The sequence below is a fragment of the Phacochoerus africanus genome, chromosome X (assembly GCF_016906955.1).
Source record: "Phacochoerus africanus isolate WHEZ1 chromosome X, ROS_Pafr_v1, whole genome shotgun sequence".
Lineage (NCBI taxonomy): Eukaryota > Metazoa > Chordata > Mammalia > Artiodactyla > Suidae > Phacochoerus > Phacochoerus africanus.
The window spans coordinates 22,387,094-22,411,824 of NC_062560.1; the positions used below are offsets into that span (position 1 = coordinate 22,387,094).

Sequence of the window (24,731 nt, forward strand, 5' to 3'; positions counted from 1 at the left end):
CCTCCCACACTATTGGTGGGAATGTTAACTGGTGTGACCACTATGGAGACTAATGTGATTTTTTAAAATTCAGTTTCTTGGAGTTCCTGTTGTTAAGAACACAACTAGTATCCATGAGGTTGTGGGTTTGATCCCTGGTCTTGCTCAGTGGGTTAAGGATCCGGCATTGCCTCAAGCGGTGTAGGCTACAATTGCAGCTAGGATCTGGTGTGGCTGTGGCGTAGGCTGTGTCATAGTTTGGCACCTGCAGCTGTGATTCAACTCCTTGCCTGAGAACTTCGATGTGCCGCAAGTACGGCCCTAAAAAGGAAAAAAGACATGTTTCTTATTTGAAGATGTGACACAGTGATCCAACAATAAAAATCTATGAATTAAAAGTGCCTTTGCCTTCCACCCAACGATTTCACTTCTAGGTGTCCATTCTACATATATGTTTAATTCCACTGCAGTATTATTTGCAACAACAAAAAAGTAAACCCTATAATGTCTGGTCTCTTATGATGGAGCATGATAATAGGAGAAAAAAGAATGTATACATGTATGTATAACTGGGTCACCATGCTGTACAATAGGAAAAAAATTGTATTGGGGAAATAACAATTAAAAAATTTTTTAAAAATCTATAATGTCCATCGATATGATGCTGGTTGAATAAATGTTGGTGCTTTCATACTGTTAAGCCTTGCACCCTTGCTTATGATGCTGCAATAGAAAGGTAGCTAAAATACCTCATTAGTGAAAAAGGCAAGTACAGAACATTATGAATAATATAGTCCTGCCTGAACAAAAACAAACGAAAAGTGCATACCCCGCCACTCCCTAAAAAAATAACTCTGGCAACCCTAGCAGAGTATTAATCCTTCTTTCATGTAGTGTTAAATATTCTCCTAGTAAAATCACCCATTATTACAATAGTCTATAATTAGTAATAGTCACATTAAGGGAATTTTAGCAGCTCCAAAAAGCATCATAAACTCTGAGAAATATATACACTTTAACCATCTGACCCACAGACCCATTTCTGGTATCAGTAAAAAAGCAGAATACCTCAGAGAAAACCCACCCAGGTAAACCTGTGACATTTCAGGTCCATTGTCTATTGTCTTCATACATGGAACTTGTATTTAATTACACAGTGCTGGTTTGTCATAATTTTACACTGTCTTAGTAACAGAAATTAATTCTTTTTTATCTATTAACCCTAATATTTCAAGTTACTACCTTACATTTAAAATGCTTTGTTGAAGTTCCCGTTGTGGCTCAGCAGTAATGAACCTGAGGACACGGGTTGAATCCCTGGCCTCACTTGGTGGGTTAAGGATCCGGCGTTGCCATGAGCTGTGCTGTAGGTTGCAGATATGCCTCTGATCCCACGTTGCTGTGGCTGCGGTGTAGGCTGGCAGCTGCAGCTCCTATTTGACTCCTAACCTGGGAACTTCCATATGCCGCAGGTGCAGCCCTAAAAAGACAACAAAATAAAAATAAAATGCTTTGTCATTTAAAAAGCCCTTTGGGGTACATTTTTATGTGATTGTCATAGGTGTTAAGGTTGGGCGGGGTCAAGTGGGGGGAAAGTGGGGGCTTTAGAATCAAACAGATCTAAGTTTGAATCCTAGCTTCTCTGTTTACTACCTTTATGCCTTTGGATGAGTTACAGACACTCCCAGAGCCTCAGCCCCACTCATTTGTAAAATGGGAATGATAACATTCAAATAATATTTCTTTTTTGTTTTGTATTTTTAAGGCTGCACCCATGGCATATGGAAGTGCCCAGGCTAGAGGTTGAATTGGAGCTATAGCTGCCAGCCTCCACCACATCCAAAGGAATGCTGGATCCTTAACCAACTGAGTGAGACCAGGGATCAAACCCAAAACTTCATGGTTACTAGTTGGATTCATTTCTGCTGTGCCACAACAGGAACTCCCAAATAATATTTCTGAGTTGTAATAATTAAATTTTATATATAAGGCAATTAACATAGTATGTGGTATAAAAAAGGCATTTAAGCGCTAAGAACATTTCTATTATCATTTTCATTCTCATTTTAAAGTGAATTGCTCAATATCAAATACTTGTTAAACAATTGCTGTATTCCAGGCACTGTGCTAGATACTAGGAATACAATGGTAAAGAAGACACTGCCCCTACCTTTATGAAGCTTACAGTCTAATAGGAAACACAGACACATTTATAGTTAGCTACGACACATTTTGAAAAGTGTTGTCAGAGGGAAAGAACAGTGCCTGGGATCTCAAGGAGGGACACATACCCAAACTTGGAGGCCAAAAGTTAGAAGTAACTAACTCAAGGCTACATAGATGATAAGTGGGGAAGCCAAGACCAGAATTTGGATCTTTAGAATTCCAAGTCTGGTGTACTTTCACTTTACCATGCCCCCTCTGTTATTTGTAGAAAATTGTGCCTGGATAGGGTACTGCTTTCTGTTAATAGCATAATCTATTTCAGGAACATCACGTGACATATGAAATTTTGAAGAAAGTGAGCCCCTTAGAGGCTGAGCTTGTTAAAGATCCTTGCATGAAGTGTAAAGTTAGATTCAGGTAATTTTTTATGCTGATTTATTTCAAGGAGTTAATATGAAGAAATCTTAGAAATTTATTTTCTTTCCTTTTTTGTCTTTTTTTTTTTTTTTTATCTTTTCTAGGGCTGCACCGGCAGCATATGGAGGTTCCCAGGCTAGGGGTCTAATCAGAGCTGTGACCGCCGGCCTACGCCAGAGCCACAGCAACGCAGGATCCGAGCCGCGTCTGCAACCTACACCACAGCTCACGGCAACGCCGGATCATTAACCCACTGAGCAAAGGCAGGGACCGAACCCGCAACCTCATGGTTCCTAGTCGGATTCATTAACCACTGAGCCCCAACAGGAACTCCAGAAATTTATTTTCTTAAGTCTTCATAACTTCTCAGGTTGTAATTGCACAGTAAATATGTTGTTCTTATTTATATTTATTTGGAGAGACTGAGGCATGACTCTTGGGCCAAAAACTGCCTTGAGAGTGGCTCTCATCTCCCATGATGTGTTCAGCCTAATACACATATGAGAACAGTCGAGAGCACACCTGCCAAAGTGAGGCTCTTTCATCCTCTGTGATCTGCTTCATTACCAATTCTTTTTATGCTCTAGCATAGCCTTTACCCTGCATGCAAGAAACTATGTGAACAATCTTAAGTACAAAGGAGAGAAGTAACTGAGCCCCAACCCTGATACCAAATAACTAACTTTTGGTTTTTATTTCAGATTCAGTGGTGAAAAATTTCCACCTTTCATCGTGTTTAAAATTTTTCTTCAAACTGAAGGCCATGGTTACAAGTATTTCAGCGGAAAAAAATTATTAAAGCCGTCAAGTGAGGTGATGTTTCATGATGTACAGTTTATGTTTGTCTTAATTTAGCTTCCTAACATCTATGTAAGTATCTGAATTGCATTTAAAGTGTACAGACTGTTATTTCACCATGAAACAGCCCAGCAGGCAGGTAGTATTTTTTTAAGCATCATATTTCAAAGGGTCTCTGTTTATTAGCTAAAAAAATTATTTGGAATAAATTACTTATATAAAGCCCTAGAAAATATCCATCTGTTTTTTGTATGAAAATTGTGGTTTGGGAGTTCCCGTTGTGGCGCAGCAGAAATGCATCAGACTAGTAACCGTGATGTTGCAGATTGGATCCCTGGCCTCACTCAGTGGGTTAAGGATCCAGCATTGCTGTAAGCTGTGGTCTAGGCTGCAGATGCGGCACGGATCCCATGTTGCCGTGGCTGTGGCGTAGGCCAGCAGCTGTAGCTCCGATTAGACCCCTAGCCTGGGAACCTCCATATGACCTAAAAAAGGGCAGGTGTGGCCCTAAAAAAAAAAAAAAAGAAAAGAAAAGAAAAAAAGAAAATTGTGGTTTATTAATAATGAATCACAGTAGCCTATTGGTAAGGGCTTTTTAATTATGCAAAACATTTGATGCAATTTTGTTTTAATGGCATTTTATCAGTGTTCCTTTGATTCTGATAATATATTGAGAAACAGTGTGCTAGAGTTTAAAAATGAACTTTTAAAATATTTATCCTTTTTTGCATTTCTCATACTTTTAAGTTTCATGAATATTCATCATAATTGTGTCTACAACATAGAACTCACCTAAGGACCTTGTTAAAATGTAGTTTCTGATTCAGTAGATCTGGAACGGGTCCTGAGATTCTGCATTTCTACTCAGCTCCCGGGTGCTGCCACTGCTGCTGATCCATGGACCATATTTTTAATAGCAAGAATCTGCAGCATAGGTTTTATTCCTTTGACACTTGCACCTGACTATAATTGAGAAAAAAAGTGTACATTCTCATATTTAGCCTTTTAGAAACCATACATCAAAGTTTATTTTGCTGTAGCCTTCTAGAAGTATTTTACATGAAAATTATGACCCATCTGAAATCATCAGGAATGGCACTAAAGATAGAAGACTGCACAGCATGGCAATTTCTGATCAGATCCAGCATGTGCAGCATTTATTCTATGAAGAATATTAGCAAAGGAAAAGAGACCGCTTTTCTCTGTCTTCTCGGGCACTATCAGAGAAAATTTAACTTGGTTTCAGAAATATATCAAAGACTAGTGGTTTCATGTGGAATATGGTATTTCAGAAACATTAATATTTGTTCATTTATGTAGAATGACTTCAGATGTGAAAGTAGATATTTATTCTGCGTTCAAGAGATAAATTCATGCCACATTTACCTACAGAATAAGCTTATAGTTGTGCATATAAAACATCATAAATTGTTGCTTTTCTGAGATTATGTAATGGGGCTTTTTTAGATAGTGACATTTTCCTGAGACTACTCCTAGTGGCCCCTGATATCCCCAGGGTAGAGTAAATGAGAACCTTAGAGGCCATGACTGGAAAGCACTGTTTATACATCAAAATGCATTAAAATGCTGTATAATAACTTAAATTTTATTTAAATTTTACTTAAATTTTATGCTTCTTAAATTCTAGTCTGATTGGCTACTCTCCTGGAATACTTGTCTAATTTTCGCCCTTCCACTTCTCCTGGGACTGGGCTCTTCCTCCCCAACACAGTAACTGTTGAAAAAAAGAAGTAGCACAGAAGTTTTTTTAAAAAGGAAAATATGCCGTCATGCCTTTCTTCTCTGTGCTGCAACTGTCACTCACCTGGAGTGATCTCTGTTAATAGTTTGTTGTGTATCCTTCAATTTTTTGATAAAAATACACAGGTATTTTAAAATTTTTTGTTCTTATTTTTAAAATATGATCATACTATTCAGCTTGAGTTTTTCACTAAACATTTTAAGGGGTTTTAATGATCAGAACATACTCAGCTTGGAGAGAACAGTTTAGGGTTCATTTTCCCCTTTAGGTCAGCTTCAAAACAAGCTGGTGATACTTAGATTCATGGTTAATAGAAAGCCTGTAGAAATGGAATTTTTCTCACTCTAAGTTCACTCAACTTTTTTGCTCTTTGAAGGTAGATGTGGAGTTCCCATTGGGGCTCAGTGGAAACAAAATCTGACTAGCATCCATGAGGACACAGGTTCGATCCCTGGCCTTGCTCAGTGGGTTAAGGATCCAGCATTGCCATGAGCTGTGATGTAGGCTGCAGACACAGCTTGGATCCCTCATTGCTGTGGCTGTGGCCTAGGCCAGCAGCTACAGCTCTAATTCGACCCCTAGCCTGGGAACTTCCATATGCCACAGGTGTGGCCCTAAAAAGACCAAAAAAAAAAAAAATGAAGATAGACATGTCTTTAGCAAACTGATACAATTTTCCCAAGTTTATTTCTTATTATGAAAGAAATGCCGATTTTTTAAAATGATTTTTATTTTTTCCATTATAGTTGGTTTACAAAAATAAGTCAATTTTGGAGTTCCCATCATGGCTCAGTGGTTAAGGAATCCGACTAGGAACCATGAGGTTTCGGGTTGGATCCCTGGCCTTGCTCAGTGGCTTAAAGTTCTGGCGTTGCCTTGAGCTGTGGTGTAGGTTGAAGACGCAGCTCCGATCTGGTGTTGCTGTGGCTCTGGCATAGGCCATCGGATACAACACCGATTAGACCCCTAGCCTGGGAATCTCCATATGCCGCGGGTGCGGCCCTAGAAAAGACAAAAAAAAGAAAAAGAAAAAGAAAAGTCAGTTTTAGTCCATTCAGATGTTTAATCTAAGTTCATATATAAAGGAAGGGAGTTTCACAAATTCTTGTCTCTTTTTTTTTTTTTGCCTTTTTTAGGGCCGCACTCATGGCATATGAAAGTTCCCAGGCTAGGGGTAAAATTGGAGCTGTAGCTGCTGGCTTAGGCCACAGCCACAGCAACACCAGACCCAAGCCGCTTCTATGACCTACACCACAGCTCACAGCAACACTGGATTCTTAACCCACTGAGCGAGGCCAGGGATAGAACCTGCGTCCTCATGGATCCTAGTTGGGTTCGTTACCGCTGAGCCACGACAGGAACTCCCACAAATTCTCTCGTTTCATCTTTTCCCATAAATCCATTTCTCATACATTTCGTTATCATTTTTCAACAACATTTCTCATATATTCACCAAAAAAATATCCCACAAAACACAAAAACAACTGAAAGGATGTAGACTAGCCTAAACAACTTTGAGAAGAACAATTTAGACAATTTACGCTGCCTAATTTCAAGACTTAAAAAGCTATTGTAATAATCCTGAGAGTGTAGTGATGGCAAAAAGATAGACATGTAGATAAGTGTGATGGAATAGACAGTTCAGAAATAGACCCAGGCATATATGATTGATTGTTCTTCATCAAATTTGTGAAGGCACTTCAAATGGTGCTAAAACAATTGGATAGCCATGTGTATAAAAAAGAGATCTCACTTCACTTACCTACTTCTATGATCTATTTTCAGAGCAATGCTTATTTACAGAGGGTTGTCACTATACTAGTCCATCAACTATATTTAGAATATTCTAAAGCCTTGCTTCCCAAAGTGTGGTCTGTAGACCTTTGGCAATGGCATCCCCAGGAACTTAATTAGAAATGCAGGCTCAGAGTTCCCATTGTGGCTCAGTGGGTTAAGAAACCCAAAGTTGTCTCTGTGGGAATTCCGGTTCAATCCCTGCCCTTGCTCAGGGGTTAAGGATCTGGCATTCCCACAAGCTGTGGCTTAGGTCATAAATGCAGCTCTGATTTGACTCCTGGCCTGGGAACTTCCATATGTCACAGGTGCATCTGTAAAAAGAAAATAAATAAATGGAGTTCCAGTCGTGGCTCAGTGGTTAACGAATCCAACTAGGAACCATGAGGTTGCGGGTTCGGTCCCTGCCCTCACTCAGTGGGTTAAGGATCCAGCATTGCCGTGAGCTGTGGTGTAGGTCGCAGACTCGCCTCGGATCCCACATTGCTGTGGCTGTGGCGTAGGCCATCGGCTATAGCTCTGATTAGACCCCTAGCCTGGGAACTTCCATATGCCGCGGGTATGGCCCTAGAAAAGACAAAAAAAAAAAAAAAGAGAGAGAAAGAAAGAAAGAAAGAAAAGAAAGAAATAAATTAGAAATGCAGGCTCTCAGGCCCTACCTCAGACCCACTGAATCAGCATCTGCATTTTAACAAGACCCCCCCCCCAGGTGATCCTAGGCACAATACAGTTTGACAAGCACTGTCCTGAAGGTGCCACCCCCATAGCCTGGACACTTTTGGGCAATTGACAGTTCTTAAACATTAATGTCCAGCAACTGTCATTTTAAGTTGAAGATCCCTGTTCTTTTTGAGGATTAGGCATTTATGTAAAAAGGAAAAACATTATTAATAATAGCTACTCTACAACAACAACAACAACAACAAAAAGACAAAAAAGACAAAAAAAAAAAAAAGGAGTTCCCGTCGTGGCGCAGTGGTTAACGAATCCAATTAGGAACCATGAGGTTGTGGGTTCGGTCCCTGACCTTGCTCAGTGGGTTAATGATCCGGCGTTGCCGTGAGCTGTGGTGTAGGTTGCAGACGTGGCTCGGATCCTGCGTTGCTGTGGCTGTGGCGTAGGCCGGTGGCTACAGCTCCGATTCAACCCCTAGCCTGGGAACCTCCATATGCCGCGGGAGCAGCCCAAGAAATAGCAACAACAACAACAACAACAAAAAGACAAAAAAAAATAGTAATAATAGCTACTCTTACTGAGCACTATCGAGTATGATGTTAAACATTTTATGTGCATTATCATTTAATTCTCACAAACTCTAGGATGTAGATTCTGTTAATTATTTTTATTTATTTATTTATTTTTGGGGGGTCTTTTTGCTATTGCTTTGGGCCGCTCCCATGGCATATGGAGGTTCCCAGGCTAGGGGTCTAATCGGAGCTCCGGCCTACGCCAGAGCCACAGCAACGCGGGATCCGAGCCGTGTCTGCAACCTACACCACAGCTCACGGCAACGCCGGATCGTTCACCCACTGAGCAAGGGCAGGGACCGAACCCGCAACCTCATGGTTCCTAGTTGGATTCGTTAACCACTGCACCACGACGGGAACTCCATGTTAATTATTTTTTAAAGACTGACTTGGGAGTTCCCATCATGGCACAGCAGAAACAAATCCGACTAGGAAACATGAGGTTGTGGGTTCGATCCCTGGCCTCACTCAGTGGGTTAAGGATCCAGTGGCTTCACTCAGTGGGTTAAGGATCTGGCATTGCTGTGAGCTGTGGCATAGGCCAGCAGCTGTAGCTCTGATTAGACCCATAGCCTGGGAACTTCCATATGCTGTGGGAGCAGCCCTAAAAAAGCAAAAACAAACAAACAAACAAGCAGAAGAATAAGTAACTTGCCTAAGGTTTCACAACTACAAAGTGAAAGAACTGACATCAAGACTCAGGGAGCCTGGGAGTTCCTGCTGTGTAGAAGTGGGTTAAGACTCCAACTGCAGTGCCTTGGGTAGCTACAGAGGCACAGTGGTTAAAGGGTCCAGCATTGCCACAGCTGTGGTGTATGTCGCAGCTGCGGCTTGGATTCATCCCGGGCCCAGGCATTTCCATATGCCATGGGTGCAGCCATAAAAAGATAAAAAAGAAAAAAAGAAGAATAAAGACCCAGAGAGCCTGACTCCAGAGCCCATGCTCTTAACCACTTCTGAGTCAGGAACCCCACTAAGTACATTGTCTTATATGGCCCCTGGATAACTCTGATAAGGTGCATGTCATTCTCATTTTGCCTTTGTGGAAGCTGGAACTTGGAGAGGCTTATCAGAGCCAGAACTGAGACTAGAACACTTTTCGTATTTCCACTGTACTGTGTACACTTCAAGGTTAAAACAATGTCAGCAGTCATGGCGGTTTTGTTAATTCTGAGCCTGTATTTAACTGAACGGTTCCAAAACAAGAAACCTCATTCCCATTCAGAGATACCAGTTGTTACTATCTTCATGAGTGAGAATTTCCGGCCAGGCAGGGAAGTGCCTTGAGATATTAGGGTAACTTGACATGATCAACTGTAGCTCTAGGCCAACAAGTAGCTGCAGGGTTGTGGGGACTTCTGGGCCACAGTGATGCTAGGTATTCAGAGACCTGTCAAATATAGAGATGCCCCCCTTGGACCCTTTGAGTCACCCACCAAGAATGGAACCTGCCTCTTGAATCCTAGTCTGATTGGCTGCTCTCCTGGAATCCTTGCCTACTTTTCACCCTTCCCTTTCTCCTGGGGCTGGGCTCTTCATTCCTGTCCCTTACTATCCAGAAGGACTTTCCTGAATCTGGTCATACATGGCCAATGTCTGAGAAAGAAAATCTTGGCCACTGGAGGGCAAACTTTTTTTCAAACCCCTGTCGGAAGTGGGCAGTAAGCCTGCCCTGTGCTGCCAGGCTGGGGTTTTTTTGGCTGAGAGACCAGGATGGGCCTGACACAGCTGAGCCACAGAGCTGAGGCACTGTACATACAGGAAACTGGGGCTTGGAGAGCTTGGTGCTGACGCTGAGCGGAGTAGAGTAGGGAAGAACTGATAAGAAATACCTTTTTAAGTAACTTGAGCAAAAGTAAACTATAGTTATATCTAAAGAAATTCTCTAGGCAGGAATTATATGGTTTTAAGATCTGTTCAGTATACAACTATTTGTTTTTACCTTTAGTGTCACTGTGGAGATGGTTAATTAGAACCCACAGGAAATTAATTGCAAGAAAGCATAGTGGAGATATGTGCCAATACTTACTTTTCTTTAGATGTATAGTGTGTGAAGAAACTAATGAAGCAGAAAACAAAAATGATCTGCCTAAAGGAAGGTCCCATCACATTTTTAGTAAGCTGTTTCTGTCCTTTCAGTTTAGTGCATTAGGAATAAAACTGCAGCCATTTGAATATTTTCTTTCATTTCCCATATGTGTCTGTGCTCTAAGCTTTGGAATTTAAATAAAGAAATTTTCTGGATAACAAAAGTGAGAATCAAAATAGAAAATATATTAAGGCTTGCTGTTGTATTGTGTGTTAAGTAAAAAGAATAGAAATTCTGAGTTTCAGTCCTGTCTCAACCACTCTTCTACAGCCTTATATCAGCATCAGAATGCAGAGTTCCCATACTTTCACAGTATCACATTCTGAGTCACAAAGGAAAAAAGAAGCTGAACCAGAATCTACGCCAGTCTCCCTTCACATAAGCATAACCTTTATGGCCAGAAGCACAGATATGTAATATAAAAATATGTAGTGAAAGAGTCAGCACATACTCATGGGGGCTGGGAAGGAGGGTGGGGAGCACATGAGTCTCCATTCATGGTCTACGCAGAGCTCTAAACACAAGTATAATATACGTGGAAGGGTATGGTGCAAATAGAGCCAGGCAGGATTCGAGCCTCCATGTTTTCTGTGATCCTTTTGTCTCTGCCCTCTCAGGTGCTTTCCTTGAGTGCAAAATATTAATATTTGGAAGAGGAAAAAACTCTTTGTTTGCTACTCTTTCAGTACTGAGAATGAAGCCTGAAGGAGAGGGAGGTCTCAGCACTCTCAAACGTACATGTTTCCATTTGGGGGCGATGTATGCACTACCACATAAAAGGGAGCTGGCCCCAGACTTTTCATTGCGGTTCCTAGGGCAACCTGCTTAATAACCAGATGAGTTTTCTCTGCATTGACAGCATGAACGACGTTAGAGGTTTGGTTTATTTTTTAAAGGGAAATCATGTTTTTTAAGGGGAAAGAAGCAGATTTAAAAATAAAATGAAACAAAACTGTGGTCCTCTGAGGATTGTAGACTCAGGTACTCCTCTAGCTACATTCTAAAACTATGTAGATGGTGATGGAAACAAATTTTAAGTGGTTTAAAAATCCTATATATTCCCTTCTTTTAAATACAATCTTTTTGAATAGCAAGCTACAGAAGAAAGGAACAGTATTTGATGTATTTGTCACAAAAAATATGTAAAGTGTATGCTGATAGTTATTGTTATTATACTACTGTTTTAAAAATATTTTCTTTTCCCTTTATAGGCAGTGGTTGATGTTTGCAAAATAATGGGGAAAAAGAAATTTTATCATCAAATTATGGAAGATGAACGTCTTTTCCAGAAGTTCAAAATAACTGATGAAATAGATATTGTCACTCTGAAAGATTACATGCAGGTATGGAACTTAGATTTAGAGCTTGAAAACAAACAACAAAATAAGCTTTCTTCCTCCTGTCCTCTAGGAAGACTCATACAATAGTTTATTGTGATAAAATAAATACATATAATATAAAATGTACCATTTTTTTTTGTCTTGTTGTTGTTGTTGTTGCTATTTCTTGGGCCGCTCCCGCGGCATATGGAGGTTCCCAGGCCAGGGGTTGAATCGGAGCTGTAGCCACCGGCCTACGCCAGAGCCACAGCAACGCGGGATCCGAGCCGCGTCTGCAACCTACACCACAGCTCACGGCAACGCCGGATCGTTAACCCACTGAGCAAGGGCAGGGACCGAACCCACAACCTCATGGTTCCTAGTCGGATTCGTTAACCACTGCGCCACGACGGGAACTCCCAAAATGTACCATTTTAAATTGTACAATTCAGTAGTATTAAGTACATTCACAGTGTTGTGCAAACATCACTACCATCTAGTTTAAGAATCTTTTTATCACCCCAAAGGAAACCTCATATCTATTAAGTGGTCACTCCCCATTCCTCCATCACTCCAGCCCCTATCAACCACTAATCTGCTTTCTGTCCCTCTGGGTGTTTCATATTAATGGAATCATATAATATGTGGCTTTTTGTCTCTAGGGAATGATAGCTAAGCAATGTGGGATTTCTTTTGGGGGTGATAAAAACATTTTGGAATTAACAGTAATATATACCATGATTTACTAAAAACCATGGAATTTTATACTTTAAAATGGTAAATTTTATACTATGTGAATGTTTTTTTCTTTTTTTGGCTGCCCTGCAGCATATGTAGTTCCTAGGCCAGGGATCAGATCCGAGCCACAATTGAGACATATTGTGGCAACACCAGATCCTTTAACCCACTGTGCTGGGTCAGGGATTGAACCTGCATCCTGGTGCTGTGGCGGCACTGCTGATCCTGTGGCACCACAGCAAGAATACCACTACGTGAATTTTTATCTCAAGAAAACAAAAATTAAAAATAAATACATAGCGCTAAAAAGAGTGCATGACAGATATTTGATCTAGTAAGGAAGGGTTCCATTATGGTTTGGATGCTTTCTGCTACAAGTAACAGAATATCCCAACCACAAGAGGCTTAAATAATAAAGGACATTTATTGTCACATGGAGGAAGTCCCTGGATAGGATAGCTAATGCTGTAGCTCAAGGACATCAGGGTTGTGGGTCAGCTTCTCTACAGTACTTTTGGCTTCCTTTATACAGTAACAAGCTGACTATCACATTCTCAATTACATTGAAAGGCAGGAAGAAGGGGACTCCTAGTGTCCTTTTCTCTTTATCTCAAGAAGAAAACTCTTTCCCAAAAGCCCCCAACAAGTTACTTCTCAAGTCCCATTGGTCAGAACTGGATTATGTGCTTCCCCTAAACCAATCACTGTAAAGAGAAATGGGATCATTTCCCACAATTGACTTCAATCAACCACAGTTGTGGTTCTTGTGCTGGGGCCCTCCTTCCAGGAGCATGTATATCTGTTCCATACCTGGAAAACAAAACAAAACAGGGCTCCATGAGTAAAGGAGAAGTGGGAAATGGTTGATAGGCAGGCACTCAACAATGTGTCACACCCTCAGTCTGGGGCTGAGCAGGTGGTGCACCCTAGACAAAGGCTCTGTGTCAAAGATGAGCTGCAGGGCCTGAAAACAGGTTTGTGGGCCTAAAGAAGAGAGAACACAAGAGGTATGGTACGAAGTCAGGCTGGAGGACTGGTTAGAGCTCATGCAGGGCTTTTGACCATAGTAAGGTTTTTTTTTTTTTTTTTTCCTCCTGGATTCTGTGCACAGTGAGAAGCTGGTGCAGTGTTTCAGAAAATGAGGTGATCTAATAAGTGAAGAGATCTGTCTGGCTGCAATGTAGAGAATGGATTAGAGGATAGTGAGAGCATTCTCTTAGTTAGGAGGTCCCCGCAGTATTTTAGGAGAGATGGTAGTTTCTTGGCTTAGAGCTGTGAGGCTGGAGATTAGCTGTAAGAGATAATTAGAGAATAAAAGCAGCGGGCCTTGAGGACATGGAGATAAGCTAGAGGAAGGTGTCTAACACTGCTCCTAGGTTTCTGGTTTGCATATGGTCAGTTAGCAGTGCTGAATCAGGGAACTTAAACTAAATACCTGAATAGTAATAGCTAATGCTGATCTAATACCTCCTTTTATTCTCATAACAATCCTAAGAAGTAGGTATTATTATCACCCCTGCTTTCTAAATTCTAAAGAAACAAGATCTCAAAAATCTAGCTAATAATAATAATAATAATATATGACCACTCAGTTGCTTCCATGTGAACTGTGAAATTAATGCAGTGCTTTGGAGACTCCCAATGGTGCTTTCTGTCTTTTAGAGCCTTAACCTAGAAGATTAGGGAACTGAACCAGGAAATAAGTAGAGCTTGGGAATGCCAAGTATCTTTGCTAAGAACATGAGCCACATACTTGAGGGTTGTGACTACGCCAAGGATTGGTGTCATAGAAAAAATTCCCCAGATAGACATATTGAAACCCTTTATGGACACCGCATTGTTTTTAGCTCCTTATATGCATATTGTCTCCTTTAATCTTCAAGTCTGTAAATTACGTTACCCTTTAACAGATGAGAAGAATAGAGTTTAATGAGATTTTTTAAAACTTGCCCAAGGTCATATAGCTAGTAAGTGCAGAGCAAATCATTGACAGTTCTGAGATGTTTACCCATTTTACCACTCCATTCTCAGGAAGTGAAATAAACAGGCAGTCTTCATTTTGCACGGTAGTACAGGGCCATAAAAATGACCTTGTGAGCTGAAACCATGAAGAGCAAACTTAATGATCAATAGGAAAAATCATGATTGTTCCATGCCTTTAAAAAATCTTGTAAAAACATTAAAAACTATTACTGTCTGTTATAAATACATAGGAAAATGAAAAAAACACTTATTTAGTGTACTATAATTTAAAACATTAGAAACAGTGAGAATTAAAGTGTTTTACTTCTTTGTAAAAAGCTTGTCAACTGTAAATATACTAAAAACCATTGAATTATACATTTTAAATGGATGAATTGTATGAGATGTGAATCTCAATAAATATAAAAAACAAAAACTCATTTTACTTAGTAGTTTAAACAGTGCTCACCTTCTTGTTTTTTTTTTTTTTTTTGTCTTTTTGCCTTTGCTGGGGCTGCTCCCGTGGCATATGGAGATTCCCAGGCTAGGGGTCTAATTGGAGCCGTAGCCACCGGCCTACACCACAGCCACAGCAACGCGGGATCCGAGCTGTGTCTGCAACCTACACCACAGCTCACGGCAACATCAGATTGTTCATCCACTGAGCAAGGCCAGGGATCAAACCCGCAACCCCATGATTCCTAGTCGGATTCGTTAACCACTGCGCCATGACAGGAACTCCTTCTTTCTTTCTTTTTTTTTTTTTCTTTTTTGTCTTTTTGCCATTTCTTGGGCTGCTCCCACGGCATATAGAGGTTCCCAGGCTAGGGCTTGAATTGGAGCTGTAGCCACTGGCCTACACCAGAGCCACAGCAATGCGGGATCCGAGGTGAGTCTGTGACCTATACCACAGCTCATGGCAATGCCGGATCCTTAATCCACTGAGCAAGGCCAGGGATCGAACCCAAAACCTCATGGTTCCTAGTCGGATTCATTAACCACTGAGCCATAACAGGAACTCCTTTTTTGTTCTTCTATATAACTTACAACAAGGAGTGGGCATCTTTTCTGTATCCTGGCAGATTGTCATACTCCTTTCTAAGTTTGGATCACCTGCCAATATTTTATCCTATGTACCTGAAGTGAAATATCTCAGAGCTCCTTCAATATAAAGTTCTTTTTTGCCAACATTACTTCCTCTGAGAAAACATCATCCTTTTCGTCACAGCCATTTTCTTCATTTATATTAATAAGTGCACCTTCACCAAGTTCCTCTAGTAGCCTAGCTACAGTCTCTTGAATGATGACAGTGTCAACATCCCCACGGTCGCCTGTTTCTTCTCAAACTCTATTTACGTTCAAGTTGGATTTCACTTCCAGCTTTACCACTTTTTGTTTCTTTGGTGGGCTTTTCCCTCTTTCGATTATTTTTATTTGTAAAATGTCACATGGGTTTATCACTGGAAGACTAAGAGGCAACACAATTACATACTTCGCTGTCTGTGTGTGAACTAAATAGGAGATCCATAGTGACCAATCACTGACACACCTTGAAAGAAGTGGCATGATTTGTCATCTACCACCATGCACATCTGTTATTTTGTGGTAATCTATGGATGGAAGAGATAGCAGCCGAGTTTATACTTTATGCATTTACTCAGTTCTACTGTGGTAATTGAAATCTGAACTTTTTTTCTTTTAGGGCTGCACCCGCGGCATATGGAAACCCAGGCTAGGAGTTGAATTAGAGCTACAGCTGCTGGCCTACTCCACGGTCATAGCAACTTGGGATCCGAGCCAACGTCTGTGACCTACACCACAGCTCACAGCAACAATGGGATCCTTAACCCAGTGAGTGAGGCCAGGGATCAAACCTGCATCCTCATGGATACTAGTCGGATTTGTTTCCACTGCTCCACAATAGGAACTCCCTGAACTATATCATTGAAGGACTGAGCTTATTTGACTAAATGGTGGTAATTAAAATTTGTGCATGCCTAAATGATTCAAAGGAGACTGCTTGTGTGTGTATGGCATACCCTAAATGCCTAGCTATTATTCCATTTCCAAGCATCATAGCTCCTCTTACCCTATTCCTGTCTCTTAAATGAAGGTTGCAAGCTGCTGCATGCCACAGCAAGAGGAAAAAAAGAATATTGATAAGGGTGAATTCATTATATATATTTATATATTATAATTCCTTATTATTCTAAATTTTTAAAAAAGAAAAGTCCAAATACTCCAAATAAAGACAATGAACTTTACCACTTAGCACCAGAGATGAACTGATTATTTCTAAAAAGGTTTGTGCAAATGTCCTCTTAATGCAAGCATGTCACAAACAAGCATTACCAGGTATGTAAATCACACAACTATTTTCAGTTTTTAGGCCCATCCTCAGTTTAATTTATCTGACTTATGTCTGCCTTGAAGGCTTAATCTTTATGCTTTAAATAAATATTTAGTGCATTAAATAAATATTAATGTTTAAGCATTAAATAAATAGTGAGTGTGGTACTATGTGCATGACTCTGTGTGACAAGGATCCTGCCTTCTAGTAGGGGAGCTAAAATATACACAAATAGCTAGAACATCAAGTAGTCGTTAAGAAGAGTCATCAGAGATGTCAATAAAGTTCACAGATGAGATTGAGGAATGCTTTTTGGATGAAGTAACATTTGAGTGAAACTTTAGGGAATGTGTCTAAAAACATTCTAGAGCACCACAGCCAATCATGTTTAATTGTTTTTTCCATATAGTATTCCAGTCTTCTGGATGAGACCCCTGCATCTTCTGGTGGCAGAAATAACTATTGGCGAAGATTAAACCTCGAAAACATTCCCAGGACAATGATAATGTATGACATAGTTGATTACGCGGAGACTGGAATAATCTCAAACCGTCTGAAAAAAGAAATGAAGTATCTATTGCAAAGACCGAAAACGGAAGAGATTCATCAGCGCCAGCTACAGATTGTTTCTGAAGTTAGGTAACAATGATCTTTCACTGGGTTACAATACTAGGAGCATTTCTGGAAATGTTCACATTCTGCCAAATAGCTCACGAAAGATAACAGAGAATATGGGAAAAACAGCGTTGGGGCAGATTGCTCAAAATTATGCAACTTTGGGAGTTCCCGTGGTGGCTCAGTGGTTATCGAACCCAACTAGCATCCGTGAGGACTCGGGTTTGATCCCTCTCATTGCCGTGAGCTGTGGTGTAGGTTGCAGACGCGGCTCGGATCCCGCGTTGCTGTGGCTGTGGCATAGGCCGGTGGCTACAGCTCCGATTGGACCCCTAGCCTGGGAACCTCCACATGCTGCGGGTGCATCCTTAAAAAGATTTTTTAAAAAAGTTATGCAACTTTGTAAACAGAGCACTAAGAAAAAGGCCAGTTGATACCTGGGGAGATAACTTATACCACCAGACAGGCCACCACAGCATATATAAAAAATCTACGATAGGAGTTCCCGTCGTGGCGCAGTGGTTAACGAATCCGACTAGGAACCATGAGGTTGTGGGTTCGGTCCCTGCCCTTGCTCAGTGGGTTAACGATCTGGCGTTGCCGTGAGCTGTGGTGTAGGTTGCAGACGCGGCTCGGATCCCGCGTTGCTGTGGCTCTGGCGTAGGCTGGTGGCTACAGCTCCGATTCAACCCCTGGCCTGGGAACCTCCATATGCCGCAGGAGCGGCCCAAGAAATAGCAACAACAACAACAACAACAACAACAAAAAAGAGACAAAAAAAAATCTACGATAAAATGAAAATGCTGGTGACCCTTGGATTAGAGCAGGTAGTAGGCACCAAGACAGTGCAGATGGACGTGGAGCCCTGGGCCAGTGTGGTGGCCTTTTAAGTGGACACGAGAGGCACTGTGACCTGCCAAGAACCATGAACCACCCAAGGTAGGGATTACGATAGAAGGTAATAAGGGTGGATTGTGTCGGGGGAGTGCCCCTCTGAGGAGAGACCCCTAAGTGCTGGTGCTAAATCTTGTTTTCTTTCGGGGGGGGGTTTGCTTTTTAGAGCCACACTCGTGGCACATGGAGGTTCCCAGGCTAGGGGTCAAATCGGAGCTACAGCTGCTGGCCTACACTACAGCTCATGGCAACGCCATATCCTTAACCCACTGAGCGAGGGCCAGAGACTGAACCTGCAACCTCATGGTTCCTAGTCGGATTCATTTTCCCTGCACCACGACGGCAACTCCAATTCTTGTTTTCATAAATGCAGCCAAGAGGGCTTCCGTTGCTCATGCTATGCAGAGAAGGACTTTTTCCTTTTCTACTGAAGGTTATAATTCTACTCTTGCTATTCTGGCTCCCTTTGCCGAGGATAAATTGCATATAAATTGCAGTCACATTATTCTCTTCTTTACCAATAACATGCGAGCCAATTCACATTATAGAAAAGCGTGTCATAGCAAAATAGTCTCTATTATGACCTAAAACCACATAGACAGACTATGACTGCGCCAATTATATTCCTTTTTCTTTTCCATTGCCAAGTCTCACCTAGCCCATCTTATTTACAAATTAAGCTTTTTTTCCCTTAAAAATAAGAGATAATAAGACTGACAAGGACCTGTTGGTAGTCTATTTCACACAGTCATATTTGAAATGAAAAATAGTCTTGTAATACATGAAGAGACACTGATGACCTTCTGTCAGGCAACACACTGGGAGTAGAGATGAGTGGGTGCCGACCCAATAACATAATTTAGCCCATTTATTTTATGATCAAGGCTATACATTTGCCAGACAGATGGCCTGGTGTAGAGCACAGTCTGTCATCATGAAATAGATTTTCTCTAACTCATCCATGTAAGCACTGAATATGGAACTTAACCCTATTACCACCAAGGTCAAATAAATGATGTAATTTTCTCTGCCACCATATATAACTATAGGCTCCCTGCTATTTAGACTCCTGCTACTGATTATCCAAGAATGGGTCACTTAAAGAACCAAATAAGTAGCCAAATTCTAAGTCAATTGAAGAGGGAAAAGTACTCTCTTAAAGGCTTTTTTTGAATGCAGCCTTAGTTTGGACTCTTCCAGAAGCAAACCCTGAGATAAGGATTTGAGTATGAGTAGTTTATTTGGGGGGTGATCCTGGAAACCACTGATGAAAGGAGGCAGAGAAGTGAAACGGGAAGTGCAGGCAGCCGAAACAGTGTTATATTAACAAACAAGTTATCACTGTGGGTAACTGGGGCTTAATCCCTTCTGGGACTGTCGTAGCCAGTGTAGATGTGCAAATCAGGTGATCCCTCAGCAGGCGAGGGAGTTGGGATATTTGTATATCAACACCCATTAGTCATTGGTTAAGGCTGGCTTAGGAGGAGAAGTGTTAATTCTGGGATGCTTTCCCTGCACATGAGCTCTTGTTCTCATAAGAAAGCTCCAGACTGGAATTCCCTAGTGGCTCAGCAGGTTAAGGACCTGATGTTATCACTGCTATAGCTTGGGTCACTGCTGTGGCATGGGTTAGATCCTTGGCCCGGGGAACTTCTGCATGCCTCAGGCATGGCCAAAAAGAAAAAAAGACAGAGAGAGAAAGCTCTAAGGCTAAGTGAGGCTGATGCTTGCAGTTGGAAGTTGAGCCTGTGTGCCCTGCAGTGGTAAGCCAAGGGAACTATGAACATGGCACCAACTGTGTCTGGTCCCAACACTGATAAAAACAACTTGTTTCAGCTGTTATGAAATTTAATACTTTTTGGTGTTATTAGTATATGATATATATTTCCAAAAAATTCAAATGGCTACTACAGTTTTCCAGTAAAACTGATTTTATTTTATTTTATTTTATTTTTGTCTTTTTGCTATTTCTAGGACCGCTCCCACGGCATATGAAGGTTCCCAGGCTAGGGGTCGAATCAGAGCTATAGCTGCCGGCCAACACCAGAGCCACAGCAACGCGGGACCCGAGCCGTGACCTACACCACAGCTCACGGCAACGCCAGATCCTTAACCCACTGAGCAAGGCCAGGGATAGAACCTGCAACCTCATGGTTCCTAGTCAGATTCGTTAACCACTGCGCCACGACGGGAACTCCAGGAAAACTGATTTTAAATTGCTGCCACACTTTATCATTTTCACCATCATCATAGGTAAAGAACTATGCTATGTAAGTCAAGCAAAAAAGGTAACTTTGGCCTAAAAACTTACATGCAATATTGCTCTAAGCACTGAGGTTTATGATATATTTGCTAGAGGATGCTTTAATGAAATTTGGAACTTGCTTTACATTTAAATTTTACTTTGTGCAATTTTTTCTGTTTGTACTACAAATATTCTTAGGCGCCCTTCATGCTTCTCAAGTCTTCAACCTTTGTATCGACCCTACCAACAGCAAAGTCAAATTAAACATCTGGGTCGTCGATCCAAGCAAGCTCAAATGAAAGTTGAAAAAATGAAAAAAGCTTATAAGATGGCTAAAGAAAAAGATGCTTCTGCAGGAACTGTAAGTTTAATTTGTACTGAATTCATTGTTTTGGACAATATTCAAAGTGTAAGTAATTCTACTTCCTTAAGTAGAATTTTCCTAATCTAAAAGTTCAAGGATGAAACACAGACATTTGGTATATACATGGATAGTATAAAGCTACATTCCCCTTGGTAACACATATTTTTAAAATTCTTAACATAAGTAGCTATTCTAATAAATACCAGCCATTTTGGCTCCACATCAGCATGAGCTGGCAAAAAACCCCTATTGTTTCTGTAAGTTGACAGTGTTGGTTCAGCACATCTCTAATGGTGCTTTTCTTAAAATGGAAGTCATTTCTATCTACACTTACTAAGAACTAGAGTGTAGAAAATCAGCTTCAGTATACTACATTGCAGAAATATTTACAGTGAACATGTATTCACGTTTTACTTTGCCGATTAAAAAAAAATCTGCTATAAGTTTTTTGAGATGAGGCTAAGTATGAACAGTCAAATATAAAAACCTTTCTGCTTTTATTTATAATTCTACCTAGGAACCGCAAAAGGACATACCGGGCCCAAAGCAAAAACAGTCAATCATCCTCTCTACCCCATCTTTTGACATTGTGAAAGTTAGTGAACTCATGTCAGATGACGAATTGGAAAAAGAGGAAAAGGAATTATTTGCCTGGTGTCAAGAGTTGTATGTTAATAATTCTCCATCAAGTTAATGCACAACTAATTGACAGGAAACCAAGTTATTCAACAATCTGCTTGTCTTTCCATAAATAATGAGTATGTGCATAAAGGAACAGAAAATACAAACGAGCCCTCAGTATGCTCTCTTAACCAAATGTGAGACAGATTTTAAAGCCTTTTTATATTTCCATAGGTACAAATATTTTTTACTGACAGAATTTTAATCTAAATAAATAATTTCAGCTAGATGCCCTCAACCTAGCTATATACGGCTTTGTTCAAGAAATAATGAGTATTGAGTCCCTGGAATTTTATTCAATTTTTATTTTCCTTCATTAATAAAAAATATCTGAACAGGCCGTGCTTAGCATAAATATTAGAATTCACAGAATAAAAAGCTGCTCTTGAGTCAGCCTCCAGTGTCTTTTTTTTTTTTAGTAGCATGTTGTTTTTACAAAACAGCTTGTGATTGACCTACTCTGAATTATAATAAAAATAATAGTGAATTTGTTGTTGCTACAGTAGGCATGACATAGCATACCTAATCATTATTGAGCATTGTAAGCACCTGGGGCAGAATGTTGCCTCTGCTTCAATGTTGTACTTTGTATATTTTTTAGGTATAAAGACAGTTTTGAGTAATATTGATCAGTTTCCTTTTGAACTGATAAATTCTCATTCCTAATATTGTACAAATTATTGATTTTTTTGTGATCCAGGCTATTATATCAAACCTTACCTGAGGCTGTGATAATTAAAGCACATTATTTATTGAACTTTAAAAATACAATTTTTGATTTTGCTTAACATTTAAAATGTGGAGGTTGATTCCTGATTAACTCAGGCAAAGCAGCCTATAAAAGGATCTCATCCTCTGCTAAAACATTGTCTAAAATTATAAAGAAAACTAGGGGGGAGTGTGTATAATTCCCACTAGAATATATTTGACATAAATGTGTACTCTTCAATATTAACATATCCTCTTTCAATTTCCAAAAATAAGATTGCTAATCCTTTTGTTTTCAGAGCTTGTACTGGACAGTGGCTGAATAGAAAAAACACATTTGTCCTCATGAGTCACACATACTCTCATTCATTAAACTAGAATGCAGTTCCTCTTCCAATCAAATGCATATCAGATCCAGTTCACCCATAGCATGTGCAATAACAAAGCTAAGAAAGATTCCAGGTAATGAGGTGAGATGAAGAAAAAGATCAAAGGAAGGATAGATTCTTTACATTTAAGGGCACCCTCTTTTCATATTTCATTAACTATGACTGTCCCATCATAAACCCTAGCAACAAAGCTGGGAAATATTCTTTTTTTTTTTTTTTGTCTTTTTGCCATTTCTTGGGCTGCTCCCGCTGCATATGGAGGTTCCCAGGCTAGGGGTCGAATCGGAGCTGTAGCCGCCAGCCTACGCCAGAGCCACAGGAACGCGGGATCCGAGCCACGTCTGCGACGTACACCACAGCCCTCGGCAACACTGGATCGTTAACCCACTGAGCAAGGCCAGAGATCGAACCCAAAACCTCATGGTTCCTAGTCGGATTTGTTAACCACTGCACCATGACGGAAACTCCAGAAATATTCTTGTTTAGGCCAATTATGTACCCAGCTAAAAATCTGATTGTTGTAAAAGAAAGGGATAATGGATATCAGCTGCCAGAGATGTGTCTTCTATTCTTTTAATACACATTAAACAATGTAACCACATCACAAAAAAGAAAATCCTTTTTTTTTTTTTTGGCTTTTTAGGGCCACACCCGCAGCATATGGAGGTTCCCAGGCTAGGGGTCAAACTGGAGCTGCAGCTGCTGGCCTATGCCACAGCCACAGCAACTCAGGATCTGAGCGGTGTCTGCATCCTACACTAAAACTCACAGCAACACTGGATCCTTAACCTTCTGAATGAGGCCAGGGACAGAACCCGCGTCCTCATAGATGCTAGTCAGATTCGTTAACCAGTGAGCCACAATGGGAACTCCACACAAAAAATCCTTTTAAAAGTAGAATTACAGGAGTTCCCTTGTGGCACAGTGGGCTAAGGATCCGACGTGTGACTGCAGTGGCTTGGGTTGCTGCTGTGCTGCAGGTTTGATCCCTGGCCCAGGAACTTCCACATGCCCTGGATGGGATGGCCAAAAAAAAGATAAAAGTAAAATGACATATAATCTTATCACTATAACAACCGCTTTAATTTGCTCATATCTTTCTAATCTGTCAAAATGCACACGTCATAATCATAAGTAATACAGATTCTATGTTTTCATTTAATATTATATCTTAACATGATTTATTTCAAAATTAGTAATTTTTAATGGCCACGTGATACCCCATTGGGTTGATGAGGCATAATTTACTTAATCAAGCCCACATCACTGGATATTTCATTGATCCTAATTTTTTACTATCGTAGGTAATTAACACTAGAGTGAGGAGGAACATCTTCATACATGTTCTGCTTTCTTTTGGTTATCTTTCTGTTATTTATTTTTAACCCAATTGCACTGTAATTAGAGAATATGATTTGTCTGATACTGATTCTGGGAAACTTGTTGAGGCGTACTGTAGCCAAGTATATGGTCAGTATTTATGTCTTTCTTATATTCTTGAGAAAAATGTGCATTCTCTATAGTTAGGATACAATATTCTATGTATGTCCTTTTTTCTGAAGCATGCAGAAGTTCTCAGGCCAGGGATCTAACCCAAGCCACAGCAGTGACAATGCTGAATCCTTGACCAATAGGCTACCAGGGAACTCCTAGTGCATGTCCTTTTGATTAAGCTTATTAATTGTGTTATTTATATTTTCTATACTATGCTGCTAAGTTTCAGTCTGTGTGACATCAATTACTGAGAAAGATTTGTTGTATCCTATGGTGGTGGTGGACATGTTGATTTCTCCTCATGATTCTGTCAATTTTTGTTTTATGTTATTTGAAGATATCTTTAGGTACATATATAATTTCAGAAATTGCATCTCTTCCTGGCAAATTGAATCTCTTATCACTATGTATTTCCTATCTTTATTCCTAATAACACATTTTTCTTTGTAGACTATTTTGTCCATTATGAACAGAGCTTTTTCTGGTTAGTGTCTACCTGGCGTATCCTTTTCCATTTTTTCTTATTTTCAACATTTTTGTGTCAGAGACTGGCTAGGTGCTCACTAATTCCATTTCTTCTTCCTGGGAACACAAAACTACATTTCCCAGCTCTTTTTACAGTAATAGTGGGACCACCAGAAGAATATAGGCAGAAGAGATATAGAGACTTCTACATTTGGCCCCTAAATGTCATAGATGGTCTTCGATGCATTCTTCCCC

At 40.4% G+C, this 24,731-nt stretch overlaps 1 protein-coding gene across 1 annotated transcript in view; it reads left to right on the plus strand.

Annotated features, from left to right (window-relative positions):
• Nucleotides 1-21,471, plus strand: part of CXHXorf58 (chromosome X CXorf58 homolog) — a 28,762-nt gene extending 7,291 nt beyond the window's left edge. The window contains exons 4-7 of the mRNA XM_047765071.1: nucleotides 2,468-2,562; nucleotides 3,264-3,375; nucleotides 11,464-11,595; nucleotides 21,257-21,471. Coding sequence (XP_047621027.1) covers nucleotides 2,468-2,562; nucleotides 3,264-3,375; nucleotides 11,464-11,595; nucleotides 21,257-21,433 — 516 coding nt within the window. The 3' untranslated portion in view covers nucleotides 21,434-21,471. The remainder of the gene's footprint in view (nucleotides 1-2,467; nucleotides 2,563-3,263; nucleotides 3,376-11,463; nucleotides 11,596-21,256) is intronic.
• The last annotated feature ends 3,260 nt before the right edge of the window (nucleotides 21,472-24,731 follow it).